The sequence below is a fragment of the Pollicipes pollicipes genome, unplaced genomic scaffold (genome assembly GCF_011947565.3).
Source record: "Pollicipes pollicipes isolate AB1234 unplaced genomic scaffold, Ppol_2.1 Scaffold_3447;HRSCAF=4054_pilon_pilon_pilon, whole genome shotgun sequence".
Lineage (NCBI taxonomy): Eukaryota > Metazoa > Arthropoda > Thecostraca > Pollicipedomorpha > Pollicipedidae > Pollicipes > Pollicipes pollicipes.
Window position 1 is genome coordinate 14,863,046 of NW_023596297.1, and position 24,586 is coordinate 14,887,631.

The following is a 24,586-nucleotide window of genomic DNA, read 5'->3' on the forward strand; positions in this document are numbered from 1 at the left end:
CGTCGGAGGCGGTGGTAACCTCCAAGGCTAGTAATCTCGTCAGCCTGGTAGGGGAACAAGCTCGTTTTGTCTCTTCGGTGTTTAGGCACACAGCAGCGGACGCCTGAAGCCTCTGGGAGGCATTACGAAGTAAGTACCCAGGTGTGTATGCAGCTGGACGACGTAAGTAGAGGCAGTCACAGTCCTGCCAGGTTTGAGGAGGGCGGGTGAAAGCCATTTTAAGTATTTTTTTCTGGTAATGCTCATAGGCTACTTTTCGGTTCTCAAGAAGCATGGGGTCAAACAAGGCTATCTAACAGTCAACAGTTGCGTTGACGTCAACAACTGGTGGGCCAGGGGGTCAACCTCCTGGCCCACCAGTTTCCGTGCAGCTGGACATTGGAGGTAGTATGTGTGCCAATTTGTATTTTTTGTGAGGTCCTCATTATCCTTTGTGAGCATTTTGAGTGTGGGACTGATGGTAAGTATGAGTAATCATCACCTTGGGATGAGTGATAACCAGCCTGATCATCACCAGCATTTATATTAGCCTAGTGGTCATAAAAAATGTATGAACAGATGGGCACAGCCAAGTATTTTAGCTATCAAGTGCCTCAATTATTTTGAAAAGATTAAGTTGGAGCAGATTTGGCAGGCAGATTTGGCAGACGTGTTTGGGATCCAAGCTCATACCAAGAAGGGTGTAGGTATACATTCCTACCTAACGTTATAAAAAATCATTGTACACCATTTGTCGTGTTTAAGGCAGAACATATGGTAAATAATCTTAAAACAGGTGCATTCGTGCTCCTACCTTCAAATTTTAATATAGCGAGCTCCGGAGCGCCACACGCACCCCACCTCTTTGACTCCCCAGCGCCGTTTCTGCATTGTCGTTGCATAATTACAATATTTCTGCTTATCAAGAACCATAAAAATGTAGGGGACCAAGGTAAAAATAATGATGCCAAGAAAAACGTTTCCTATCGTGTGTAGGTACGTTTGTGAAACACACAGGCCAGAATAGTCCAGAACATAGCCTAAACTCAACTAGCCTAGCCTAACCTAACCTAACCTAACCTAACTTAACCTAAACTAACCTAACCTAACTTAACCTAACCTGACCTAACCTAGCCTAGCCTAGCCTAGCCTAGCCTAGCCTAGCCTAGCCTAGCCTAGCCTAGCCTAGCCTAATCTAACAATCTAACCTAACCTAACCTAACCTAACCTAACCTAACCTAACCTAACCTAACCTAACCTAACCTACCCTAGCCTAACCAAACCCCCACCCTATCCCCCTCAACCCAGTGTCCCATTGGCATCCATGTTCCATGTCATATATATATATATATATATATATATATATATATATATATATATATATATATATATATATATATATATATGTACCCTATTAAGAAGTTTTGTTTAGCCACCATATTCTCAGTTTGCTTTTCATTCCCATGCAAAAACGTCATATTTCCCCACCATGTTGACCAAGCTACAGTGTACAGAAGACTGCTTGGATACACAAGAAACATGTTTTCTTGAATTCTTGTTACCTTGGCCTCATACATTTTTATGGTTCTTGATGCACAGTAATGTTGTGATAACGCAGTAATGTTGCGATCACGCGTACAAATGGCTCCGGGGTCATGGTTACTATGTTTGCGCTCGGATGTTCGCTATCGTAGTTATTTAAGTTCCAAGGTCTGTTCAAAGTTCCTGTTTTACGATTTATTATGACATGTTCTGCCCTAAAAACAACGATTGATGCACAATGCTCTTTCTTAACATGAGGTAGGAATATATACCCTGACCCCAAGAAGTGCTTATTGCATGAGGCCTGACCCCTGCCATCCCGTCATGAAATTATAGATTAACAGCAGAATATGGTAACAAAAGCTTAACTGCAATGCTTGGCACAATCTGTCCTTCTCTCTGAAGCCCCATGATCTTAGGTGAGGCGATGAACCATGCCGCTCAAGGGTCAATTGCCAGTGCCCTAAAGCAGCTAAAATCCACCTGGGCAACAGCATGAATGGATCAGTAGAAGGCTGGCACTAACCAACTGAGGTGTTCACTAGCTGAGCCATCAGGCTGTGTGGACAGTTTGAGACATTGTTAAGTCTGTTTTGCCTTACCTAAGCCTGGCAGGAGTCTGTTGTGAATTGATTCTACTGTTTGGCACTGGAGACACACTCCACTTACTCTTGAACTGAGGTCAAGTCCATGAATGGCTGACACATGATTGGTGGTAGCTACAGTCTGCCATACAGACAGGGTGAATACTACTGCCACCACAGCTGTAACAGACATGCACTACTTTGGAGATCAGAAAATGCACCTTGAGCATGTTGCTAGCTAGGGATGTGCCTGGGCCACCACCCTACAAGCTGGTCAGGATGATGCCGGCCTTAAGATTAAGGTGGTCAAGAACAAGAACTTCAGGGAATGTAAGATTGTACATTGGGACTGCTTCCTGTTGGCACACCCAGGGATGCAAGACTTTTAAAAACATGTTAGTTTTTGCTTGTTGCACTTTTTTATAAATTTGATCCGAACCCTTTTGAATGGATGGATTTCTGGGATCAGCACTCACACTAAGCAGTGCTTGTCGCGTGAGCTCTGACCCCCACCATCCGATCGCGCAATCCCAGGCAACGGCAGAATTTAGTGGCGAAAGCTTAACGTGCCGCAATGCTCGGCACGGTCCGTCCTGCCCTCTGACGTCAACTGACCTTTAGCGCGACCGCTGCCACCGGCCGCAGGCCATACCTGTCAAGGGCAAATAGCGAGCGCCCTAAAGCGACTCGAACCCACCCAGCCACGGGTGGGTGGATCGGAAGGCAGGCGCTCTAACCAACTGAGCCACCGGGACGGACATTGCTGTTTTTAATGACTTAATCATTGATGCCCACTGCTCTTGCAGAGTCAAAGGGGGAGGGGGTGGGCGCTCAGTCTCCATGGAGCTGCCTCATAGAGATACAAGATACAGCATGCATAGGTGCTGTGATAGAGGCCACAGGGATGTAGCCAGGGAGGAGGGTAAGGGACTCATCCCCTTGGACCAAGATATTTACATTACATCCTTGGCAATTTTGCATGAATTTGGTCCAGATTCATCAAATTTCAGGAGGTTAATTATTGACCCCTCCTAGATGCTGTCTCTGTGCTCCAGTGGAAAGATGCTGAACTCGTTGCCCATCAGCATTGGGTGCTAGTTCCCAACCATGCACATTGTTTGGCCTGACTGCAATAGAAAGTTCAGTGGGCAACTGGTCAACTAGGGTCAACCCAGGCCCAGATGGCCGTGCCGCATCACTGTCCAGCATGTAAAACACGCCACACTCCTCTTTGGTGAAAGGGTGGAGACAAAATCGTCAGTTGAACTGGATGGCATAACTTGGGTGGTGGATATATATATATATATATATATATATATATATATATATATATATATATACATATCAGGGCATACACAAACCTATGCTGGTAGCCAGGCAGGCGTTCTGAACTGAACACATACTGGCAAACCATGCATAATAAATCATTTGGAAAGAAATGAAAATTATCATTAATTCCATTGACCTTGGGTTAGGTATGAAGGTCAGGCTGAGGCCCAAACCGGTGTTTTTCACTTGAGGCCTTGCTTTGTGGGGGTAGTTTTGATGCTAGGTTCAAATTTATTTATCACAGGGAGGTCAACAAGTGTGTTGTGAGAGTCAGACAAGGTCACTGACCTGGAATGACCCTGATCAACCTGTTTAGGAGCATTTCGCCAAGCGCTATCCTTGACACTTGTTGAAATTTTAAGAATCAAGACAATCACAGGGTTTTGATTACTGTGACGTTCTGAAGGTGAAATCGAGTCACTGAGCTGGAATGAACACTAGTGAACTTTTGCTTAGAGATGTCTAGGGTTAAGGTGGTTACGTGGGGGTCTGAGGAACCTCGAACACCGACCTGGAGTTTGACCATACCCTGTATGACGTTATTTGAACTGAAGATCATGACCCAGGGACCTAAAAATTTAACACCAGTGAGTTCGCATGCAGGCCTATCCGTCCTGTAAGTTTGGTGTCTCCAGCTCCCGTATTATGTTAGGTATTGGTACCAAAGGACCGTAAATGTCGGCGCTCCCCATGTTCATAAGTATCATAAGCATTTGAGATCTTGGGGGTCTTAGGTTTGAGACCTTAAAGTTCCCGTAATTCAATCAATTCGAAGCATAGGTACCCAGTTATGAAATGTACTGGTCTCCTTGTGCCACGCGAGCTTGTGAAAAAGAACAGCTCCCATTGGTCATTATCTTTCGGGGGTATCTCATGTCCCTGAGTGGTATGTAGCACGAATATGTGATGTCTGTTATCTATGACACCAGCGCCGATGAAGCGCCCGTTGCGTGTGTAGGACAACAGCGATAACCCCACCTTTCAGTACGGCTTGCTCGTTAATGGGGGTGGGGGTGGGGGGCACGGTTGACGGGCATTCTGGCACGGAAACTGCAAGGACGTCGACACTTTTGCTGGCCGGCTAAGCAGGGTCTTATCGCCAGAGGATGAACCAGTGACGTTGATTGTGGATCAACTTTGTCCCGATTAATGATAGTGTGCACAGAATCACCAGCTCCAACACCGTTCCCCCAGGAAGAAAAAACAGCTGATAGATGTGCTGGTACAATGCGTTTGTAACCCGCTCCCTTAGGCGGTGCAAATGATAAATCACCGCTAGATCGACGACTGCCTGTGTCCCAGCCGACTTTCAGGAATTCGAGCTATAGCGGTACCCAGCTGCGCCACTCGAGCACCATCCGCGTCGTTGGTCCCATGAGCAATCAGTTACCAGGGTACCCAGTGACCTCTTGACTCTGTTACCACGTGGCGTAAATGTGAGAGCCACACCGGTTAGCACTTGGCCGTCCCGATAGGCGGTCCTGAGTCTGATTCTGCACCGTGCAGCCTTGAGCCTCTCAAATGGGCGCTATCTTGTCAGTCATGGGTGTAGCCACGTCTCTGAGATCGGGGAGGCGACAGACCAGGATAAGGAAGTCAAACCGGAACTTGGGGTGAGAGGCAACCTGGTCTGGAAATGGCATTTTCAATAGGAAAACATGAAAAAGTGCATTTTGAAGACATAATAGAACGGGGGACAAACCCCCATTTTGAGCGATTTTTGGAAACATGTCCCCCTGTCCCCTGGTGGTCCCATTAGCAAGCGAGAGCTGTCGCGACACCGCCGACCTTCGCCGTAACCCGTGAGGTCATTGGCCGGCCGGCGGTTGACCCTATCCCGGGTGGGTCGCGGCGACCGGCGTCCGGGCAAGGTCAGCCGGCAGGTCGCTGACGGACCGCCAATTCATCGACAGGTGTACCGGCGTCGCGCCGGGCAGCAGCCGCCGGCCGCGGCGCGTGAGTGACGTCATAGCGAACTCCGGCCTGCCGGTGCGGCGGGCGGCATCCGGCCGGCCGGCTGTCAAGTGCCGGGCAGGCTCCGTGCCTGGTGGGTGGCGACCGTGGGGCGGCTACCTGGCCGTGCGCGGTCGCGGCGGCCCCGGACGGAGACGGCCGTCACGGACGACGGAGTGACGTGACGCGCGTGTGACGTCAACGGGACGGCCAGGATGACGCCGTCGGGCAGAGGCGGAGCGGGCACGATGATGACCCAGCTCGTGGACTTGGAACCGCCCGAGATGACTGCCACCATCAGCATCAAAGGTACGACACCGGTGCAGCCGCAGTCGCCGTCGGGTATGCCCGGAGAAGGGCTGACCGGGCTCTTAACTGTTGTCCCCAGCAGTGTTGTTTCATGCTCGGAGCCTATACATTTCGTTTGGATGAAAACAAAATGCAGATGTTTGTAGTTTAAGTGATGCCATCAAGTGTAAAACTTATATTACGGATTTCTGGTGGTACCCCTTAATCCTCATTACTCTGGTTTGCCGCTAAATCAGCTTTTTTAGGGCCCAGTGTATGCCTGTGTGATGTTTTGGGGTTGCGTAACATATTTTCTTTTCATATTACCCTGTCTTGGATTGGATGCCTTACTATTGCGCGTAGCTTCAGTTGAGTGGCGTGGGATTTAAGTTAATTGAAATATGTTTTATCCTCGTGTACCCCCAAGTTTCAAGGACAGTTACCTCGTGCACCCCCAAGTAGGTTGCGGTAGATTCGTGACACGCATTTGGTGGTGACGTCACAACTGTAACCTCTCCACCGGGGTCTCGTCACCCCCGTGAACAGCTGCGTCTGGCCCGTCGCGCGTGAAGGTCTTTGTCCGCCGCCGCGGGTCGTGCCACCTGTCTGTCGAGGAACGACAGGCGACATCAGCCCTGGGCTCGTGTCAGGGCTGACCGGCGGGCCGACGCAGAGTGGCGGCGTCAAAGTTCAGTCAGCGGATTGACGCACGGTCCGCTATCTCGAGGACGCGTGTCGTGTCCGTGCGGCGTGTGCAAGTGCGGTACAGCGTCGCTCCTGTACACCGGGTGGTTGTGTGGAGGCTAGCCAGTCGCCTCTGGGTCCGCGCTGGGATGCTACTGACATGCCGCGGGATGATCAGCTGACTTACGCAGCTGATCAACCGCCATGCCGGAGCACGCGAAATGAGATCTTACATATTGCGAATCAACAGTCTTGCGCGTGCCGTTAGTCGTAGAAATCGCTACTTTATGGTTCCCCCGATCCTCTATCAGTACTATTATTCACTGCCACAGGAGCATTGAGACGATAGAAATATTTGTACTGTCCGTAAGTCTGCAAAAAGTTTTCAGCTAAGCCGTAGGATTCTCATGAATTGGCTGTAGCCAGGTGAGGACTGGTGCGCGGAAGGCTTAGCCGATGGCACGGCGGTAACATTTGTCGTTAAACCACTCCAGGCACAAGTGGCTCGGCGACACAAGTTCTGCGGGCGAGCTCGGTACGGACACGTGGAATTTTTAACGGTAGGCTTTCAGAGCCCCGCGCGGTCCTAAACAAACGCGTCAGAGCTCGACGCCACAAAAGTACGCAAACTATCCGGTGTGCTTTGCGACATCAGGAGACGGTCGAGAGCTGATAGGCCGCGCTCGGTCAAAAGCTAGGCCACTTTTTTAGACGCGGGTGTGTTTTCAGTGCGATAGTTATGTGTTGTGATCGTCAGAGCCCAGTTATGATTCTGGCGTCAAAATTGAGTCTTTGTGTTGAATCCTGTGGTTTTTTGTTTGTGCGCAATCACCCCATAATGAGACAAACGAGACATCTAACGTGTGGGTGATCAAGCCCTTCATTTATAGCTTTTTGTTTCAGATGGTACATGGTGGCACAATCTCGCGTGGCCCGGTAGAACATTGTCGCAGCATGTTGCAATTACATGTGCATTTGTTGATCGTTTCCAATTTGAGTTGAAGTTAAAAGTGACACCAAGAACCCGCGCTACATCAGGTGGTAATTTTGCGTTTCCAAAGCGGAAATACAATTTTGCTATGATAAAGTCGAGGAAGTTTTATGGGAGGGGCTCAGTCTTACTAGGACTATTTTTCAGACAATTTTGAGTAAACTAGTCACGCGCAATGCTCAGCATTGTTTCCTTCCGTACCCGAAGGTCGCCGACATTGGCTTGAGTATCCGCGTCGAAGAACTGCGTACCGTCGGCATGCACGATGACTTGACCACGGCGAACAAAAGAGGGCAGGTTGATGGAATGCAGCGTTTCACAACCAACGACACGCTGTGAGCGGTCCTCAAGCCAGCCACGGAACCAGTGGTCATCAACTCCGCATCGTACCATCCCAGTTTCGTGCGCTCGGTTTCATGTACGATCTTTTGTCAAGCAATGTGCTGGAGTAATTTGATGTGCAAATTGTTTTCTTCTGGCTAGTTCTCGGTGCATGTCCATTGTTCGTTTTTACTGGATAGTGGTGGCGAAGTCTGGGCTCGAATCTCTCCCGCGTATTTTCGTGGTATATATATATATATATATATATATATATATATATATATATATATATATATATATATGAGACACTCAGTCACTCACTATAATAGATCACAACTGATACGTTCTCCCGTGAGATTTCCGGTATCCATTTGTACCTGGTTGTCCGCCTACCTCTGAGCGCGTATGCGCGCCGGTGTTAAGCCGTGCTCACCGCTTCACCTACATCCCACCCGTCCCTGCCTGTATCGAGCGGCCGCCGGGTCGGGCGTGAAAGCATGTCTGAAGCGCAGCTCGGTCCATTCCAGGCATGACCTGCCAGTCTTGCGTGCGCAACATCGAGACGACGGTCGGCGACAACGCCGGCATCCACTCCATCGTCGTCTCGCTGCCGGACGAGAGCGCCACCGTGACCTTCGACCCGCAGCTGACCTCACCGCAAGGCATCTGGTGAGTACTGGCGGCGCCGCTGGCCTCTGATCCGCCGATAACCTTGCTGGTGATATTCAATCCTCGTTTTTTAGTCGTGTAGCGCGCTTCTCGTCAGATGATACCTGGGTCCGTGTGGCCCGTGATCATCCCCAGAACGCGTCATTTCTTTTCACTGGTTTGGACCAGGCGCTGAATAGGCAAACCTGTCGAAGCAATGAACAGCCAATAAGTGAAGCTGGGCGGGATCATATCGATAAAAAGATCATGCGCTCCCTTAACATGTCGGATCACGGACCAGGGTCAGCTTTTGCACGAATTTGTGCTCTCAGTGCCTGAAGTAAAAGACATTTCACCCATAACAACACCACTCTGACGCGGTGGTTCCGGGACAAAATTAAATAGTTGTGAACAGACGGACATTTCGTTTTGTCGCGCTTGCGCCTGACTGTGCCTGGTCAGCTGGCTTCCCACGAGGGGGCGAGAGACTTCTGCGCCACACCGGCCTCTGCCAGCGGATGTTGTGTTTTCACTGCCGCGCAGTTCCGCTGTGAAAACGCTCTCCGGGCTGGGTTCCGGCCACTGGAGTTTCCACGTATCGGCTGGTGACCTGGGCTGTGATAGCGATCGCCCTCGTCACCGTGACCTTTGACCCGTCGGTGGTGTCGCGTATCAGCACCTGTGTGGACAGAGGGCATACCGCAGCGGTACTGTAGCCGTCGGCCGCGCGAGAGTGTCCACAGACGGCTGCTGATGGATTAGATGTTGTGGTGTGGGCTACGTGGGCAGCCAGCCGCATGATGTGGCGACGGGAAGGCCGGGATGGGTGGCAAGGACGCCGGCGTCATGCTTTGAACCCACTCCTTACCATGCTGCTGCCCTGTGTGTTGTATCTGCTGCATCTGGCTCTTACGAATGAGGCCACATTGTCTGCCATTGTGGGGAGTCCGTGCCCGGGGCCCCTGGCGTCCGGACGCTATGTTCTTCACTTTTATGAGCGAGAGTGACTTCTCCGGTATTGAAATTGGGTATACCTTACGAACACGTCACAGATTGCATACTCGACGCAGTTTGTGACGTGTTCGCGTTGACACACGAAACAGTTACTGCTTTGGTAACGCTCACAAACGCCACAATTGGTCCGGGAACGAGCGCCGTTTTAGATGGCGGCGGCGTCATCTGAAGGGATCGAACAATACCCGCATGTCGTGGATTGATCGAGTGCAGGTCGTAGTGCTCCATTGCTGCATTGGTGCATTCGAACTGTATCCACAACCCACGGTAACCATCGCGGAGCAATTTCCCATCGTTCGCGATTGGCGCCGTCCGCTCCTGTGCACGTTCACACAGCTGGTGGGCCTCTCCGCGTCCGAGTCATCGCGCCGCGTCGAGGCGTGCTGACGCGCGAGTGTCCTGGAGCGCGCCAGCCCCTGAGACGGGAGAGTGCCGCACCGCCACTCAGGTTCCGCTTGGCGGGGCGGCGGCGGCGCGTTCAGCGGCAGGTCTTCAGAAACCGTCACGTCACGGCGTCACAATGGCGCGGCCGCCACAGCTGATTCTCGGGTCAGGCCCGTCCCCGCCGGGTGCCTTCAACCATGCGTCTGCCGAGGGTTTGCACCCGGCACCGCCGTCGCCGTCGATCGTACGTGCCGTGCGCACCGGTTGATCACAGCGCACGTCTCCGCCCCCAGGCGGCACTGGTATTGACGCACGGCACCGTGCGGTGTGCCAGGCGCAATGATCGCTTCCGGTGTTCTGGACGCTGCCAGCGTCGGTGCTGTGCGCCCGGTACTGTCCTCTGTTGTGTACCGTGTGCACCGGTCGCTCAGCACGCCTTCAGGCGCTGTGTCGGCCTGCGTCTTTAACTGGGCTACGCCGTCGGCTGTGTGCCGTGTGCACCCGCCGCCTGTTGCGAATCCGGCCGCTGCCAGTAACGCCTGCCTGCACCCGGCTATGCTGTCGTTTGTGTGCCGTGTGCACGGGTGTCCTGGCGAGTCTCCGCGGCATTCAACGTCGATTTTTGCGCCCGACACGACCGTTCACGAGCGCCCGGCGTCGGCAGACGCAGTGTCGGGTGCAGCCGGTGCGGCGTTTACAGAGGGGCCGTCACCTGGCTCGTCCCATGTGGCCCTGTCGCCGGTCTCACGCCGCCCCGCTGCGCCGGCACGATGGGACCGCGCCACCAGGCTCCTTCGTTGGGTCTGGCTCCGGCCAAGTCTGTACCGTAGGCCATGATAAACAGCTTTGCGGACAATCACTGATTGTTCTAGTGTTGTTCGTTCGTAGTTGCGTTTGCACAAATTAAAACTAGATCAACGAAAGCTGTTGTTTTCTGTCGGTGTGCAGCTTTACGAGCCCCGCTACATTAATCCATTAGCTAATGGACCACGACACGTTATTCGGCTGATTACAATCATTATAGTGTCACGGGTGGGTGGCATGGTGGTGTAAGATTTTATGCTAAGGTCACGCTTAGGAGTTTATGGTTAACGTTTAAGATTTATATTTAATATTTTAACGTTTAAGGTTTTATGGTTAAAGGTAGTGTTCTACATTTATATGGAGGTTTGAACTGAATAGCCATCAGGAAAACTTTCGGTGTTTTTCACAATTTTGCCTTTTAGTTTCTGGGCTACACGCCTGCAAAAATGGGAAGAGTATATCGGGGAGAGTATTTCAGTCACGTTGGTATTCACGACGTCATGATTCAAAGTCATTCAAGTCATTCAAATCCTGCCATTTCATAAGCCATGCGACGATCAAGGCCATGCATAAAATAATTGTCGAGATATTCATACCTGGCATTCGTGAGCGCGATTTCCAGATATAACGGCCATCAATTGGCTCTCAATAAGTGTTGCGTAAGGTGCGATGACGCAATCAAACCATGACGCATTGAGGGGCATATTTACTAAACAACTAAACAAAGAATGGTGCGATCTAGAACAATCTTTCACTTTAAAAAATTGTTAGATAATTAGTTACCGATAATTAGAAGTAGGCTGGTTTTATCATATCTGATGTGTGGACGGCCGCCACGTCGAAGACACCGAGGTTCCAGGTGCACTATATTCCATGACCGCCCGTCGCCAACACCGCGCCTCGACTCCTCGTGGACGCTGACAGGGAAACAACGAAACCTCGGAAACGGACAGACAGACCTAGAACTAAACAGGGCGGAAACAGACAGAACGGAGACTAAAATTAGCAATACAAAATTAATACAAAAATAGCATGGATTGAATAACACTAAATTAGACCTCAAGATAGTAACAAACTTAGTGACTCAACAAACGAGAAGAGAGCACTAAATCAAACTAGAAATGCAAACGGTACACCGACTACAGATCCTTGCTTCAATGTCCTCAAAAGTGAAGCATTCCCTCTAAGTGACCACACCTGCGTGTCTCATGCTGTCCTGCAAGTGGCAGGACAGCAAAACGATGGACGGTCACTTCAATCCGACGATGTACAACGTAATCGCGACATCACAAACAAATTATTAGAGCAATGAATGGTGGCACTTCCTTTGATTACACTACGGTGTGTGCCCTTATTTACTGCCCCAGTGTGCTCAAACGGGACCGAGAAAGCGTCCGGCATGCGCTGGCAAAATGAAGCGTCTGAGTCTCTGAAACACCAGTCCACGCGTACTTTCTACGGCCGGGTTTAATTAAACGCACCGGCGCGTGTGAATCGCTGTGGGGCACAGCAGAGCACCTGTACCAGGGCAGACGTACACCAGACCCAGGTGTAAAGTTTCCAAACGTGCAACGCGATGCCTATGCTGCACGGGTGCAGTTTGTGTCTTTTGCCACACTGGGGCCTTCAGCTGAGCTGCCATCGCATAAGGCACTCGCTTGTAAAAATTTAAACCAGAACAAAGAATGCGCGAAGAAATGAATCCCGCAACGAATATGAGCGGTGCGTATGCGCAGGCAAGCTCCATGAAGTTGAAAATTGACGGTCTGTCTAACGTCGTGGTGCCGTCAGCCTGCGGTTTAGAAAGCCTGCGAAACGATCGGATGTGCCGTTTGTGAGTTTTTGCGATCATTTTTGCTTGCTTTTTTCACCGGGAATTCGCAAGCTTTGTATGTCTTATCATACACTAGTACGAGTTTTTCATGCGTTTTGTGGTCTATTGTGCCGCTCCTCTGACCTTGGGACATCTTAGGTGTCGTACTTAGCCCACCGACACCGTGCAAACTAACGTTTCCACCATGCACTGACATTCCACACGGTGAAAACTGATGTTTCGTAACATGCAGACAGACATCTGGTCAGTTGGTTTGCAACAATCGGTATGCCGCTCCTACACATCGCGGAACGCGGGTCAGCGTGCCGCAACTTGGGAACTGGCGTGACGTCCGCGCGAGAGAGTGACGCGGACACTGACGTGCCGTCCACGCAAGAGAGTGACGCGGATACTGACGTGCCGTCCGTGCAAGAATGTTACGGACACTGACGTGCCGCCCGCACGAGAGAGTGGCGCGGACACTGACGTGCCGTCCACGCAAGAGAGTGAGGCGGATACTGACGTGCCGTCCGCGCAAGAGAGTGAGGCGGACACTGACGTGCCGCCCTCACGAGAGAGTGACGCGGACACTGACGTTCCGTGCGCACAAGAGAGTAATGCGCACACTAGCGTGACGTCCGCGCGAAACGGTAGCGCGGACACTGACGTGCCGTCCGCACGAGAGAATGGCGCGGACACTGACGTGCCCCTCGCGCGAGAGAGTGACGCGGACAATGACGTTCCGTCTGCGCAAGGAAGTGGCGCGAACGCTGACGTTTCTTCCACGCGAGAAAGTGACGCGGACAGCTGTCGGCGGTCGTCGCCTTGTGCTGGTGTCGATCGATGGCTGCACGACCTCCGGGGGTCGCGACGGAGCGCGGCCCTTCGCCGCCGCCGACGCTGCCCGCTCGCGCCCTTAGTCGGTGTTGACGATTCGCCGGCAGCGGCGGCGGCGGAGTGGGGTCCCGATGACCCGCGGAAGGGGCCGGCGGGCCCGCGGGGACCGCGCCGCCCTGCTGACGGACCGGCCGGTCAGCTACGGCGCCCACAGGTACGGCGCCGAGCGGGCTGGCTGGCGGCCTCCGCCAGGCTGTCCTGGCCGGGCGCTGCTGAGGAAGTCAGATTGGGCTAATGTTGATGTCGGAGTTTAAGAGCAAGAGGAAGCGAAGAAGGGAGAGCCGCCGTTGCAATATTGATAGTGACTTTAGCTTGTATGCACTTACCTTTGTGCAGGTATTTGAAGCTTGTAGTCCAGCGTTCTTCACTAGAGAATGTTACGCACGTAGTTTAACGCTCATTGTGTTGATGTTTTTTTTTTCTCATAGGGGACATGTACGCTATTAAAGCTTGTGTGGCTGTTAAGGATTCTGAATGCCGGATGAACAGAGAAGTGTGACAGCTTTCGTGGGACTTCGCTAATACGCGTGCAGAAAACGATATTTAGGATGCCTCCTAAAAAGCATGTGGGCTTTTCTAAAGAAAAGAGCTATTCCGTGATATCTATATATATATATATATATTTATATATATATATATATATATATATATATATATATATATATATATGTATATATATATATGTATGTATATATATATAGATATAGATATAGATATAGATATAGATATATATATATATATATATATATATATATATATATATATATATATATATATATATATACAAACCAGAATAATTAAAATCCAATACTTCCAAAAATTGCTGAGGGCTGTCTTACCTCAATGACCCTGACTTGTAACCACAGCAACGCCAAGGTTGGAACCTGAACGTACCATTAAGAGCTGGGCTGATAACCCAATGATTCATAAAGTAATGAATGAAATGAGCGCTGAAATTTCCTCTGTCGCTGTGCATATTTGAAGTCCTTTTAGCTGTCAACGAAACTGGACTCAGTGCTTTATCGAGGACTGGTTCGCTTCCCTGAATAACGGTAACTACCAAAGGTGTTTGATATCTAGTAAAGCTTGGCCCTCACGGCGGTCGGTGGGGGTTCAGCGGGAGGGGGCGAGCGTTACCGGAGTTGAGCTGAGCGGAGCTGAGCTGAGCTGAGCTGAGCCGAGCTGAGCTGAGCTGAGCTGAGCTGAGCTGAGATGAGCTGAGCTGAGCTGAGCTGAGCTGAGCCGAGCTGAACTGAACTGAGCTGAGATGAGCTGAGCTGAGCTGAGCTGAGCTGAGCTGAGCTGAGCTGAGCTGAGCTGAGCTGAGCTGAGCTGAGCTGAGCTGAGCCGAGCCGAGCCGAGCCGAGCCGAGCCGAGCCGAGCCGAGCCGAGCCGAGCCGAGCTGAGCTGAGCTGGGCTGAGCCGAGTTGAGCGTTGCATCAGCCTGCGCAGCCCGGCGCGCCGATTTACGTTGAGTGATGTGTGGGGGTGACGTACCGCCCGCGGCAAACCAACGCCGCGCATCGGCTTGTATGGTGCGGAGCGTCAGGCGGCCTGGCGCGAAGTGTCAGCTGGCTTCGTGCGAAATGTCAGTAGGGAATGATGCAACGCGTGCATCCGCCTCCGGAAGTCACTATATTGTCGTTGCAGTTTTAAGCTGTTCGTGTAGCGGTGTACGTGTTGGCTTACGTAATGTTTGTCACATCTCTTTCCTTAACGTTGCTCGAGTGGTTCGTCTAGTCGGCCGTTTGTTTGCCCGTCACATATCCACCCCCGTATGCATCGCAGCGCATGTGTCGAGCGCGACTGATAAAACCTCATTCGCACAGTCCCCCTAAAATGTCGCATCCTCTGAAGGTTTTGCCAGTTTCCCTCGCCCAGCCGTGACCACATCAGCACCGTATCTCCGAGCCGCACTGATAAGGGCCGGGAGGCGGGAGGCGGCGACCGCGCCGGCCCGGCCGGCCGCCGTCACGTGCAGCCAGTCGGCTGCCGGAGCAGCGGCGCGTCACGCCCGGCCGGCGGCGACGGTGGCAGCGGCTCGCTCCGTCTGCACGCGGCGTCAGTGTACCGTTGTTGGGCGCGGGGAGGTGACGCGGCGCGATGGTGCGCTCCAAATACGTGCGGCTGCGGCCGACCAGGTGAGGCTGCGGCGCTGTCGGGACGACACGGACGCCACCGTCGGCTGACGCGGCCGCCGTTGTCGGATGACACGGGCGCCGTTATCAGACGACACGGGCGCCATTGTCGGACGACCGGGCGCCGTTGTCGGACGACACGGGCACTGTTGTCGAACGACACGGGCACTGTTGTCGGACGACACGGGCGCCGCTGTCGGACGACACAGGCACCGTTGTCGGACGACACGGGCGCCGCTGTCGGACGACACGGGTGCCGTTGTCGAATGACACGGACGCTGCTATCGGGCGACACGAGTGGCGTTGTCGGACGACACGGGCGCCGTTGTCGGACGACACTGCATGAGCGGATAGTGAGCAGATGGCTCGGTTCCCAGCGGTCTTGTGGTTGGTCTCAGCCGTCGTGTGAGGGCTCTGCGGCTGCCTGCATCCAGACGCCGTACGGGGCTGACTCGTCTGCTTGGCCGCGAGCGGGCCGGCCTGCTGGACTGGTAAAGCCGGCCAGCTTCGTGTCCCGGAGCCTGGGATTTCCTCTCCGTGACCGGTTTCTGAGGGTGCTGCATATTGGCTTAAGACGGGGTCCGCGTACCAGCGCCTGGCCAGTTCGTTGAAAGCTCTGAGCGATCTAACACAGAGTGAGGATCGGTTCGACCATTCGAAAGTACAATTAAACTGGGTGACTCTCAGACATGTCAGTTGGTCCAACAGCGCTAATCAGCATATGTTTTTACTTAGATGTTGTACTGAGCCACGCACAACGGTTCTTGCATTATTGGCGCCATCATCTTGGCCTGCCACCAGTGGAGCAAAGCTGCTCCTCATCGCTGCCTCCTTACGAAATGCTCGATTATTTCAAGTCGTTGAATGACGCTCTCCATGCTGTTGAGTCATGGTCCACGGGTTTTCAGTGCTATTTCCCATGGCCTGCCCCACGCGCGTCACAACTTCCTGGTCAGGTCCAAGATGGAGGGCATGCAGCTGCGTCGGCGCGAAAAATACTCGTTTTCGAACTAAGTGGTGTTATTCCCGTTTACACTGCGTATTGGACGGGCCACATAGTCACTAAAAGAGCGGACTGAGAACGTACATCACCATTGGCGGTAACGGTTACATGTGATTAAATGAGAGCATGGTTGCTGCTGTTTCATTTGCCCGTGGCGGGTCTGCTTCAAATCGGGGTGTCATTGCACAGGAGACGCGCGGCAGGCTCGTGCTCGAACCCGCTCCAGCTGAGTCGCATGGCGATGGGCTGGTTTCAAGCAAATACGGCGGACTGAATCCCACTCGGTCTGACGGAAGGAAGTCGTTCCATTCTGACTCGGTTGGAGTTTTGCTGATTCCAGGCTCGGCTGCTCCCTCCGTGGGTCAGGCACGAGTCGGCTGTAGGGACTGTGTAAAGTAGACCGCATTTAAGTCGTGAACGTTTCCTTTGTAATTTAGACTGCAAAGCCGGTTACCAACGCACGGCATCTTCTTATCGTCATACCTTCCTGTGACGTAGAGGGACAAAATTACCCGGAAATCGATCGTGTACAGGCGATGGCGATCTGACGATAGTTTGGACTTACGGCCGCTTCAGGTACTTGGTTACTTGGCGGTTCATACAGGCATGCCTTGCCGGGCGTTGCGTAGTATAGGCAACGATCATACGTTTTTTTTGCTATTGTTCTAATAGATCATCATCCTTGAATGTCGGTATCAGGCCGGCCCGTCCACGAGGCGTCCGGACTGACCTTCGCGGCAGTGCTGTGGCATGTCGTTGCCCGCTGAGTGACCTGCACCCCAGCGTCGGTGAGGTTCAGCAGCCGGCCGGGAGCCGGTGATCCCGGCCCGGCTGCAGTCGGGACGGGACGAGCGACGCCTGCCGTCCCCGGCTGCCTCTGTCTGCAGCGGTGCGCTGGCCGCCGGACGGGTTCGCCTTGTCGTGCCTGCAGAACGGGCGCGGCGATGGCGGAGCTGGCGACAACAGCCCTTGACACCGGCCGGGGGCAGCGGCCGGGATCAACGGCCGGGGGCGCGGGTGTACCGTACAGCAGCGCCGGGTGCTGCTGCTCATCGCCAGTATTCCCCATTAACATCGCTCTCTCCATGCTGCAACGACCCCGGACTGTCACACCGCCGCCGCCGGCGCTCTCCTGACGCCCGCCTCCCTCTCCCGACAGTGACATGATCGACGACATGGGCTTCGACGCGTCGCTGCCGGCGGCGGCCGGCGGCGGCGGCGACGGCGCGGGCGACGGAGCCTCGCGCACAGTCGTGCTCGACATCGGCGGCATGACGTGCCAGTCGTGTGTGCGCAACATCGAGGCGACGGTCGGCGGCCGGCCGGGCGTGCGCGCCGTGCGCGTTGACCTGGCGGCGGCGCGCGGCTGGCTGGAGGTGGCGCCCGAGCTCGCCGACCAGCAGCTGATCGACTGGGTGGAGGAGATGGGCTTCGAGGCGCGCCTGGCCGCCGAGCTGCAGTGCCGCCTGGCCATCGAGAACATGAGCTGCCAGTCGTGCGTGCGGAACATCGAGGGCAAGGTGGCCGCCCAGCCGGGGGTGCTCGGCGTCAAGGTGGGTGCGACGGCGCCTGGTGGTGGTCGCCGTGGCGTCCGGAGAAGGTGCGGCGGCGGGAGCAGCGCCCGGCGTCTGTCTGTGCGCGTCCGATGTGTGCCGACTCAACACTGAAGTGCGCAATGACCCGGGAAGGGAGTGTCATGCGCCAGATCATAGAGAGCCTAGCCTTATTTGAAAGTTAAGAATGTGCGTGAATCATGCCTGAACGTTTTGTCATACACGTTAGAAACTTTTTCGAGCGTTCCAGAGGAACCACTGGATGCAATTAGAGACCTAAGAACCCGTTTCCTCATGCGTAGTCTGATCATTGTTCAAGCACATTGGATTGTTCCATTAGCGTTCCGTAATGACGAGCCAGGCCACTTGCTGGCGAGTCCAGCTTCAAGCAGCGCAACAAATATAACCCCTAGTGACCTGACCGGCCCAACGGCAGCGCCTTCCTACAGACGTCAATTATTCACAGCCGTTGGCCTTGGAGTGACAAGGGCGTTTGATCATCACAAAACACGTTACTGATCTTAACTTACCGCGCGTTGCTGGGATACTTCAAAACACGTAAGTGGGGTTCGCGTAACGTCGCAGTGCCGCGACCAGACCCTGAACTAAATTCCCGCCGCCATGAATCAGCCGGGAAAGCCGGGAATCCACGGCTCGACAGTCGTGAGCATCGAACAAAAAATATTCTAGGCAGAGCGGCGCTGCCCGCTGTCCCGTACGTGGTCTGGGCGCAGATGCACGTGCTCAGTGATCGTCGCATGCCCGGGCGCGCCAGTGCCGCCATTTGAGCGGCGCTGATGGAAATGTCTGCGCTTCATATCGCCGGCTAGTCTGCGCCCGCGCTCCTCGGTATGAGGGACGCTGCCGAGACGGATATGGGTGGCGCCGGCCGGAGGGGAGGGGGCCTGGACCGGCTGCAGCGCGACGCCGGCCCGGCCGCCACGCTCCCAGATACCGTGTCTTTCTCCGATGTCGCCAGAGGAACGTCACGGCCAGGAGGAGCTGCCCGTCTCGTTCCTCTCTATGTCATGGGTCGTGTGGTGGGGTTGTCTAGATGGGGCCGTTCCCACGCCAAACGTCGACGCCACAGCGGCTGCTGCCGGTGGTCGATGTTGCGACGCTCCCCGCGTGCCGGGAGTGCTCCCGTCTTGCGAGCTGTGCCCCCTGGCGGGACCGCCGTCAGGGGTCTGCGAGCAGTGATGACGTGTGGACCTGCCAGCGTTTGGCCATTCCGCCGATGTGCCGCCATCAGCGGCCGCTCGCTCTGAAGGGACGTCGCCGGCACCTCGCTCGATCAGGTACTCGGATTGACGCGCATTCTCGTTCCGCAGGTGGACCTGGAGGCCAAGGAGGGCGTCATCACCTACAACCCGCAGGTCACTTCTCCCGGCACGCTGGAGGACTTCGTCAACGGCATCGGGAAGTTTAGGGCCGCCGTGAAGCCACCGTCGGATGGATCTTCCACAGGTCTGCATGACTGACGTGCTATCGAGGAATGGTAACGATCTCGTCTTGGCTTGGCTTGGTTGGTGTATTCCACGTTCGTTCCCAGCCAGTGGTCTTTGTCGTTGAGCTGGGATGTGGACCCTCGTTTTTACAGTGAAGGATTTTCTAACATGAAAGGATCAAGTTTGGCTGGGGAACTATGCAAAGTTTTGTCGTTACTTGTTTAACTTCCGACATCTTTTTACGGAAACGTGTGCCCGCAGCTGTTGTAGATGGTATGCCTGCCAGCGTTCGGTGCCTTCGGTCGGCAAACATATCTACACTTGACCGGTCAGAGTAGACATAGGGCCGTCCTCATGTCCATCTGCGTGTCGCTGCCCTGTCAGCCACATTATCCTGGCCACTCCCCCCGATTCCGGTGGCGGTCGCACGGCTTAGTGGGCCCTTCGTCCCCAGGGCCCGTGGACGGCTGCCTCACACCTCTGCGCGTCCCCAGGGCCCGTGGACGGCCGCCTCACACCTCTGCGCATCCCCAGGGCCCGTGGACGGCCGCCTCACACCTCTGCGCGTCCCCAGGGCCTGTGGACAGTCGACTGACACCTCTGCGCGTCCCCAGGGCCCATGGATGGCCAGCGACCGTCTCACACCTCTGCGCGTCCCCAGGACCCGCGCAGGACAAGCCGGACGGCCGGTCGGACTCGCCGCCGCGGCAGGCGCTGCTCTCGGCCCGCACGCCGGGCGAGTCGCCGCGCTCGCCGCCGAAGCCGCCGCGCTCGCCGCAGAGCGCCACCCGTAGCCCGGAGAAGACGCCCGTCAGTCCAGGGAAGTCAACACGCTCGGCGGCCGACGAGCTGGAGACGTGCACCGTCTCCATCCGCGGCATGACGTGCGCCAGCTGCGTCAGCGCCATCGAGAAGCACATGAACAAGGTGGACGGTGAGTACGGCTGCGACTGTGTGCCGGGAGCGGGCGCGGGCGCGGGCGCGGGCGCGGGCGTGGGGTCGGGTTTCATGAGGTGCGGCTGGTTGGGAGACTGGTGCGTAACCGAATCAATAAAGTGCGCTTGTGGCCGTGTGCACATTGCGCTGAAGAAGGCGCAGTGACGAAACTTTTGACTCGTAATTTGTTGTATGTGCGGGAAGGCGCAACGTTTTGTGTTTGGCTTCTCGAACAATAAGGAACCCCGCAACGGTAGGGTCAACATGCCAGCATCACAAGCTCAGCCTGGTGGCTTGGGCGTCCGTCGGCTCAAGGAATCCCCTCCCGTTCCTCTCTTCGCACTGTTGGCATTCAGTCGCACCGTGGTACCGTTTGGGCGTAGGTCGAAGGGTAGGGGAAGCCACCTCTCCAGTGCGCAAACAGTGGCTCGTTCCCATGCTGACCCGCCGTGTGACCATTGTAGTCGGTGCGCCCGAAGCTCGTGCTGACCGCCCCCCGCGCGGCCACAGGTGTGGAATCGATCCTGGTGGCGCTGCTGGCTGGCAAAGCCGAGGTGCAGTACGACCCGGCCGTGCTGCTGCCCTCGCAGGTGGCCGGCCTGATCTCCGACATTGGCTTCCCGGCCCAGCTGCTGGAGAACCACAGCCCGGAGGGCACGCTCGACCTCGAGGTAGGCGGCGTGGCGGCACGGCACGCGGTGGCACACGCTCGTGCACGGAGTTCAGTTCAGTTCAGTTCAGTTCAGTTTATTGCGGTTACATCCTGAAATACCTTCAGGCATTTCCACGCCCACGCCCACGCCCAAGCGGCGCGGGCGTGGGCATGGGCGTGGGCGTGGACGTGGACGTGGGCGTGGGCGCGGGCACGGGCACGAGTGTGGGAGAGCGCGCTGAGTTGGCGGCGAACGCCGATCACGGATGAAGCCCATTTCCCTGATGAAGGTGCTGTCAGCGAAGATATTCAGCACGAGAGCTGCATGAAAAGCCGTCCCTTGATTCGACACAAATTGGGAGCGTTTGTGTTCGGTTACGGCTGGCCGCCGGCCCGCCGCCGTGGCGCGCGTCAGCTGGCAGCAGCCCGGATGTGTACCCCGTCACCCGGACCACCCCTGATCCCGGGCCGGCAGATCCGCGGGATGACCTGCGCCTCGTGCGTGCACACGATCGAGACGAACGTGGTGCGGCGGCCGGGCGTGGTGTCCGTGTCGGTGGCGCTGGCGACGGAGCGCGGGCGGGTCGTGTTCGACCCGGGCCAGACGGGACCGCGAGACATCATCCAGGCGATCGAGGTGAGACGACGGCGGCGGTGGGCGGTGGCGGGGCCAGCACCGGCCAGCGGGTCCTGTTGACAAGTGTGGCAGGGCGCTGGATTGGTCGGTGGTGCGCGACCCGCTGGAAGTGCAGGGCGAGTGGCGAGCGGAGCTGGGTGGCGCTGGAGTGACTCGGGCTGGGTGGTGGTGTGGGCCGACTCAGTGTGAGCGCTCGGATTTGCCAGTTGTCCGTTACCCTCATGTTCCTTCGGAGACTCCGGGCAGGGACAGCCCGCTGCGGCCCACCGCGCTGAGGTACAGACATGTTCGAAGATAGACCGACAGCTATCTAGAACTACTTAAAAACACGATAATTCCCGCGGAGTATTTCTAATCATTTTGCGATACAAAACAGGCGTCGCAGCGAGCCGTCGTAAGAACGGCAGGTGCTGAGGCACCAGTGGTGTCAGGAGTGACATGTCGGTACTGCCCTGTTGCCTCGGCTTTGTTCGTAATCCCGCCACAGATGGTGAGGTTTTCAGGGGTGTCGGTTTGTCGTGCCGACTGCACAGCCGGCCGCAGGTGGCGTGCTGTCCCGGGGCGTAGCGCCGTGTCACCACCGCCTATGATGTCCTGCTGACGGGCTGAGCAGCACTGCACGCCCATTGTGAAGGACATGATGTAGTGCTGGCCGTGTTCAGCCGGCCGTGGAGTGTTGCCCGGGGTTGCCCCGGGACGTATGGCTGACCTGTGTTGGCACGAGCTGGGTGTGCGGGGCGCCGAGCGCTCCGGTCCGTCAGCTGCCTTCTCCGCTCCCCCGCCGCCTGATGATCGTCCAAACTCAAGGGACTTGTTGACGTTATGCCCGGCTGGCCAACGGCGCCCGCCTGTGGCCGCTTGAAGCAGCAGTAGGGTCCCTCTCTCAACACACCACGACGCAACCGCGCGGCTTGTATCTGCAATGCAGTAGAATGCAACGGCTTTGTCTGCCTCTCTGGCCAGGACCTGGGCTTCGAGGCGGCGCTCCGCTCGGGCAAGCAGGGCAGCGCGTCGTACCTGGACCACCGCGAGGAGATCGCCAAGTGGCGCAACTCGTTCCTGGTGTCGCTGTTCTTCGGCGTGCCGTGCATGCTCATCATGGTGTTCTCATGGTGCGCATGCGCCGGCTCGGCCATGGCAGCATGTGCTGCGTGGTGCCCGGCCTCTCCATGGAGAACCTGCTCATGTTCATCCTTTCGACGCCGGTGCAGGTGAGGGCGGGGTCGCGTGGCCTCGCCGGCTGGGTTGGACCGGGGGTGCGGGCGGCGACGGGCGGATTTTGACCGGTTTCGTGGTGGGCTCCGGAGTGAAGGGAGGCGCTCGTGTATATTGATCTGCTTGGGCGGTTTTAGGCATCCACATTCAGTCCAAATAAATATGTTTTTGCTCGGGTCTACGTGGCTTCGAGTGTCTGGCCCGTCCCGTATGGGTACCATCTCGTGTATGCCGTTTGTTTGGGCGTCGGCGCTGGATCTACCCAAGCGTGTTTCATTTGCACATGCTCGCCGAGTCGAACACTCCCGGCCTTCAGCCCACGCTGATGGACCAGTGCTGCTGCAGGACACTGAATAAAGCACCCGTACGGCCTTGCACCCACAATGCGTGCATCCTGCTCCCTGCCACAGGAGCCCATTTCCGTCCCGTCGCATGCCGCCCCGTGCCTGACGGCGTGCTCGTGCGGCGCTGACGCCCCGCCTCGCCCCCAGTTTATCGGCGGCCGGCACTTCTACGTGGCGGCGGTGAAGTCGCTGCGCCACGGCGCCGCCTCCATGGACGTGCTCATCATGCTGGCCACGACCGTGTCGTACGTGTACTCGGTGGCCGTGGTGGTGGCGGCCATGCTGCTGCAGGAGTCGGCGAGCCCGCTTACCTTCTTCGACACGACCGCCGCCGATGCTGCTGGTGTTCGTCTCGCTGGGCCGGTGGCTCGAGCACATTGCTAAGGTGGCCGCGCGAGGTCGGCGCTGTTAGGGTGCGCGCGTTGCATGGGTTGTGGCGGCTGGGGCTGTCAGAGGGGGGGGGGGGGGGGGGGGGGGCGATGGTGGTGGTCAAGCACTGTACAGGGTGGAGCGTCGATGCTGTGGTCAGTGGGCACGACGACCGGTAGGGGAGGATTGTGGGATGAATTATGAGATTTACGCCTGGTGGTAGTCATACTTGTGGTTTCAGTGGATTGTAGTATTAGTAGGTGATTTTTGCAATCACGTTATGCTGTGGTTTGTGGTAGTGGCGGCTGCTCCCATGCATGCAATGCGGTGATCGTTCTCTCCCAGATTTTCTGCCCGTTCACATAATCTCATAAAATTGTAGATGCCGCTGCCGTCGCCGTCCTTTTTGGACGCACCTTCCGTTCAGCCGCTGTATCCGTTCCTCACCATCCGCGACCATTGACGCTGCTCGGCGGTTTCCATTCCCCGTGCACCCGAACACCACATGCACGGACATCGCGCGCTCACCCTCAGGGCAAGACGTCTGAGGCGCTGGCCAAGCTGATCTCGCTGCAGCCCACTGAGGCGGTGCTGGTGACGCTGGGGGAGAACAGGGAGGTGCTCACAGAGGACAGCATCTCCGTCGAGCTGGTGCACCGCGGCGACATCCTCAAGGTCGGCAGCGATGCTACCACGCTGATGGCAGCGGAGCTTCTCGTTGGCGAGACATGAAACGACGCGTTGCGTGTCACTGGGAGGAGACAATGCGATTTGCAAGCGGCTGACACCATGAAAGCCCGTCGGACGACGGCTGCAGCGGTGCCTGTGTGCAGCGGGCCTGACTGTGGTGTGTCCGCCAGATGGTGCCCGGCTCCAAGGTGCCGGTGGACGGCCGTGTCCTCAGCGGCGGGCCTGACTGTGGTGTGTCCGCCAGGTGGTGCCCGGCGCCAAGGTGCCGGTGGACGGCCGTGTCCTCAGTGGCCACTCCCTGTGCGACGAGTCCCTCATCACCGGCGAGTCCATGCCCGTCGCCAAGAAGCCAGGTCAGTGCCGGCCGCTC

The 24,586-nt window shown here is 55.8% G+C and overlaps 1 protein-coding gene across 1 annotated transcript in view; it reads left to right on the forward strand.

The window, feature by feature from the left end:
- Positions 1–24,586, forward strand: part of LOC119092175 (copper-transporting ATPase 2) — a 25,291-nt gene continuing 705 nt past the window's right edge. The window contains exons 1-12 of the mRNA XM_037215152.1: positions 1–129; positions 5,348–5,696; positions 8,199–8,340; positions 17,532–17,925; positions 19,257–19,392; positions 20,035–20,307; positions 20,820–20,980; positions 21,437–21,598; positions 22,562–22,699; positions 23,305–23,454; positions 24,061–24,201; positions 24,461–24,569. Coding sequence (XP_037071047.1) covers positions 5,603–5,696; positions 8,199–8,340; positions 17,532–17,925; positions 19,257–19,392; positions 20,035–20,307; positions 20,820–20,980; positions 21,437–21,598; positions 22,562–22,699; positions 23,305–23,454; positions 24,061–24,201; positions 24,461–24,569 — 1,900 coding nt within the window. The 5' untranslated portion in view covers positions 1–129; positions 5,348–5,602. The remainder of the gene's footprint in view (positions 130–5,347; positions 5,697–8,198; positions 8,341–17,531; positions 17,926–19,256; positions 19,393–20,034; positions 20,308–20,819; positions 20,981–21,436; positions 21,599–22,561; positions 22,700–23,304; positions 23,455–24,060; positions 24,202–24,460; positions 24,570–24,586) is intronic.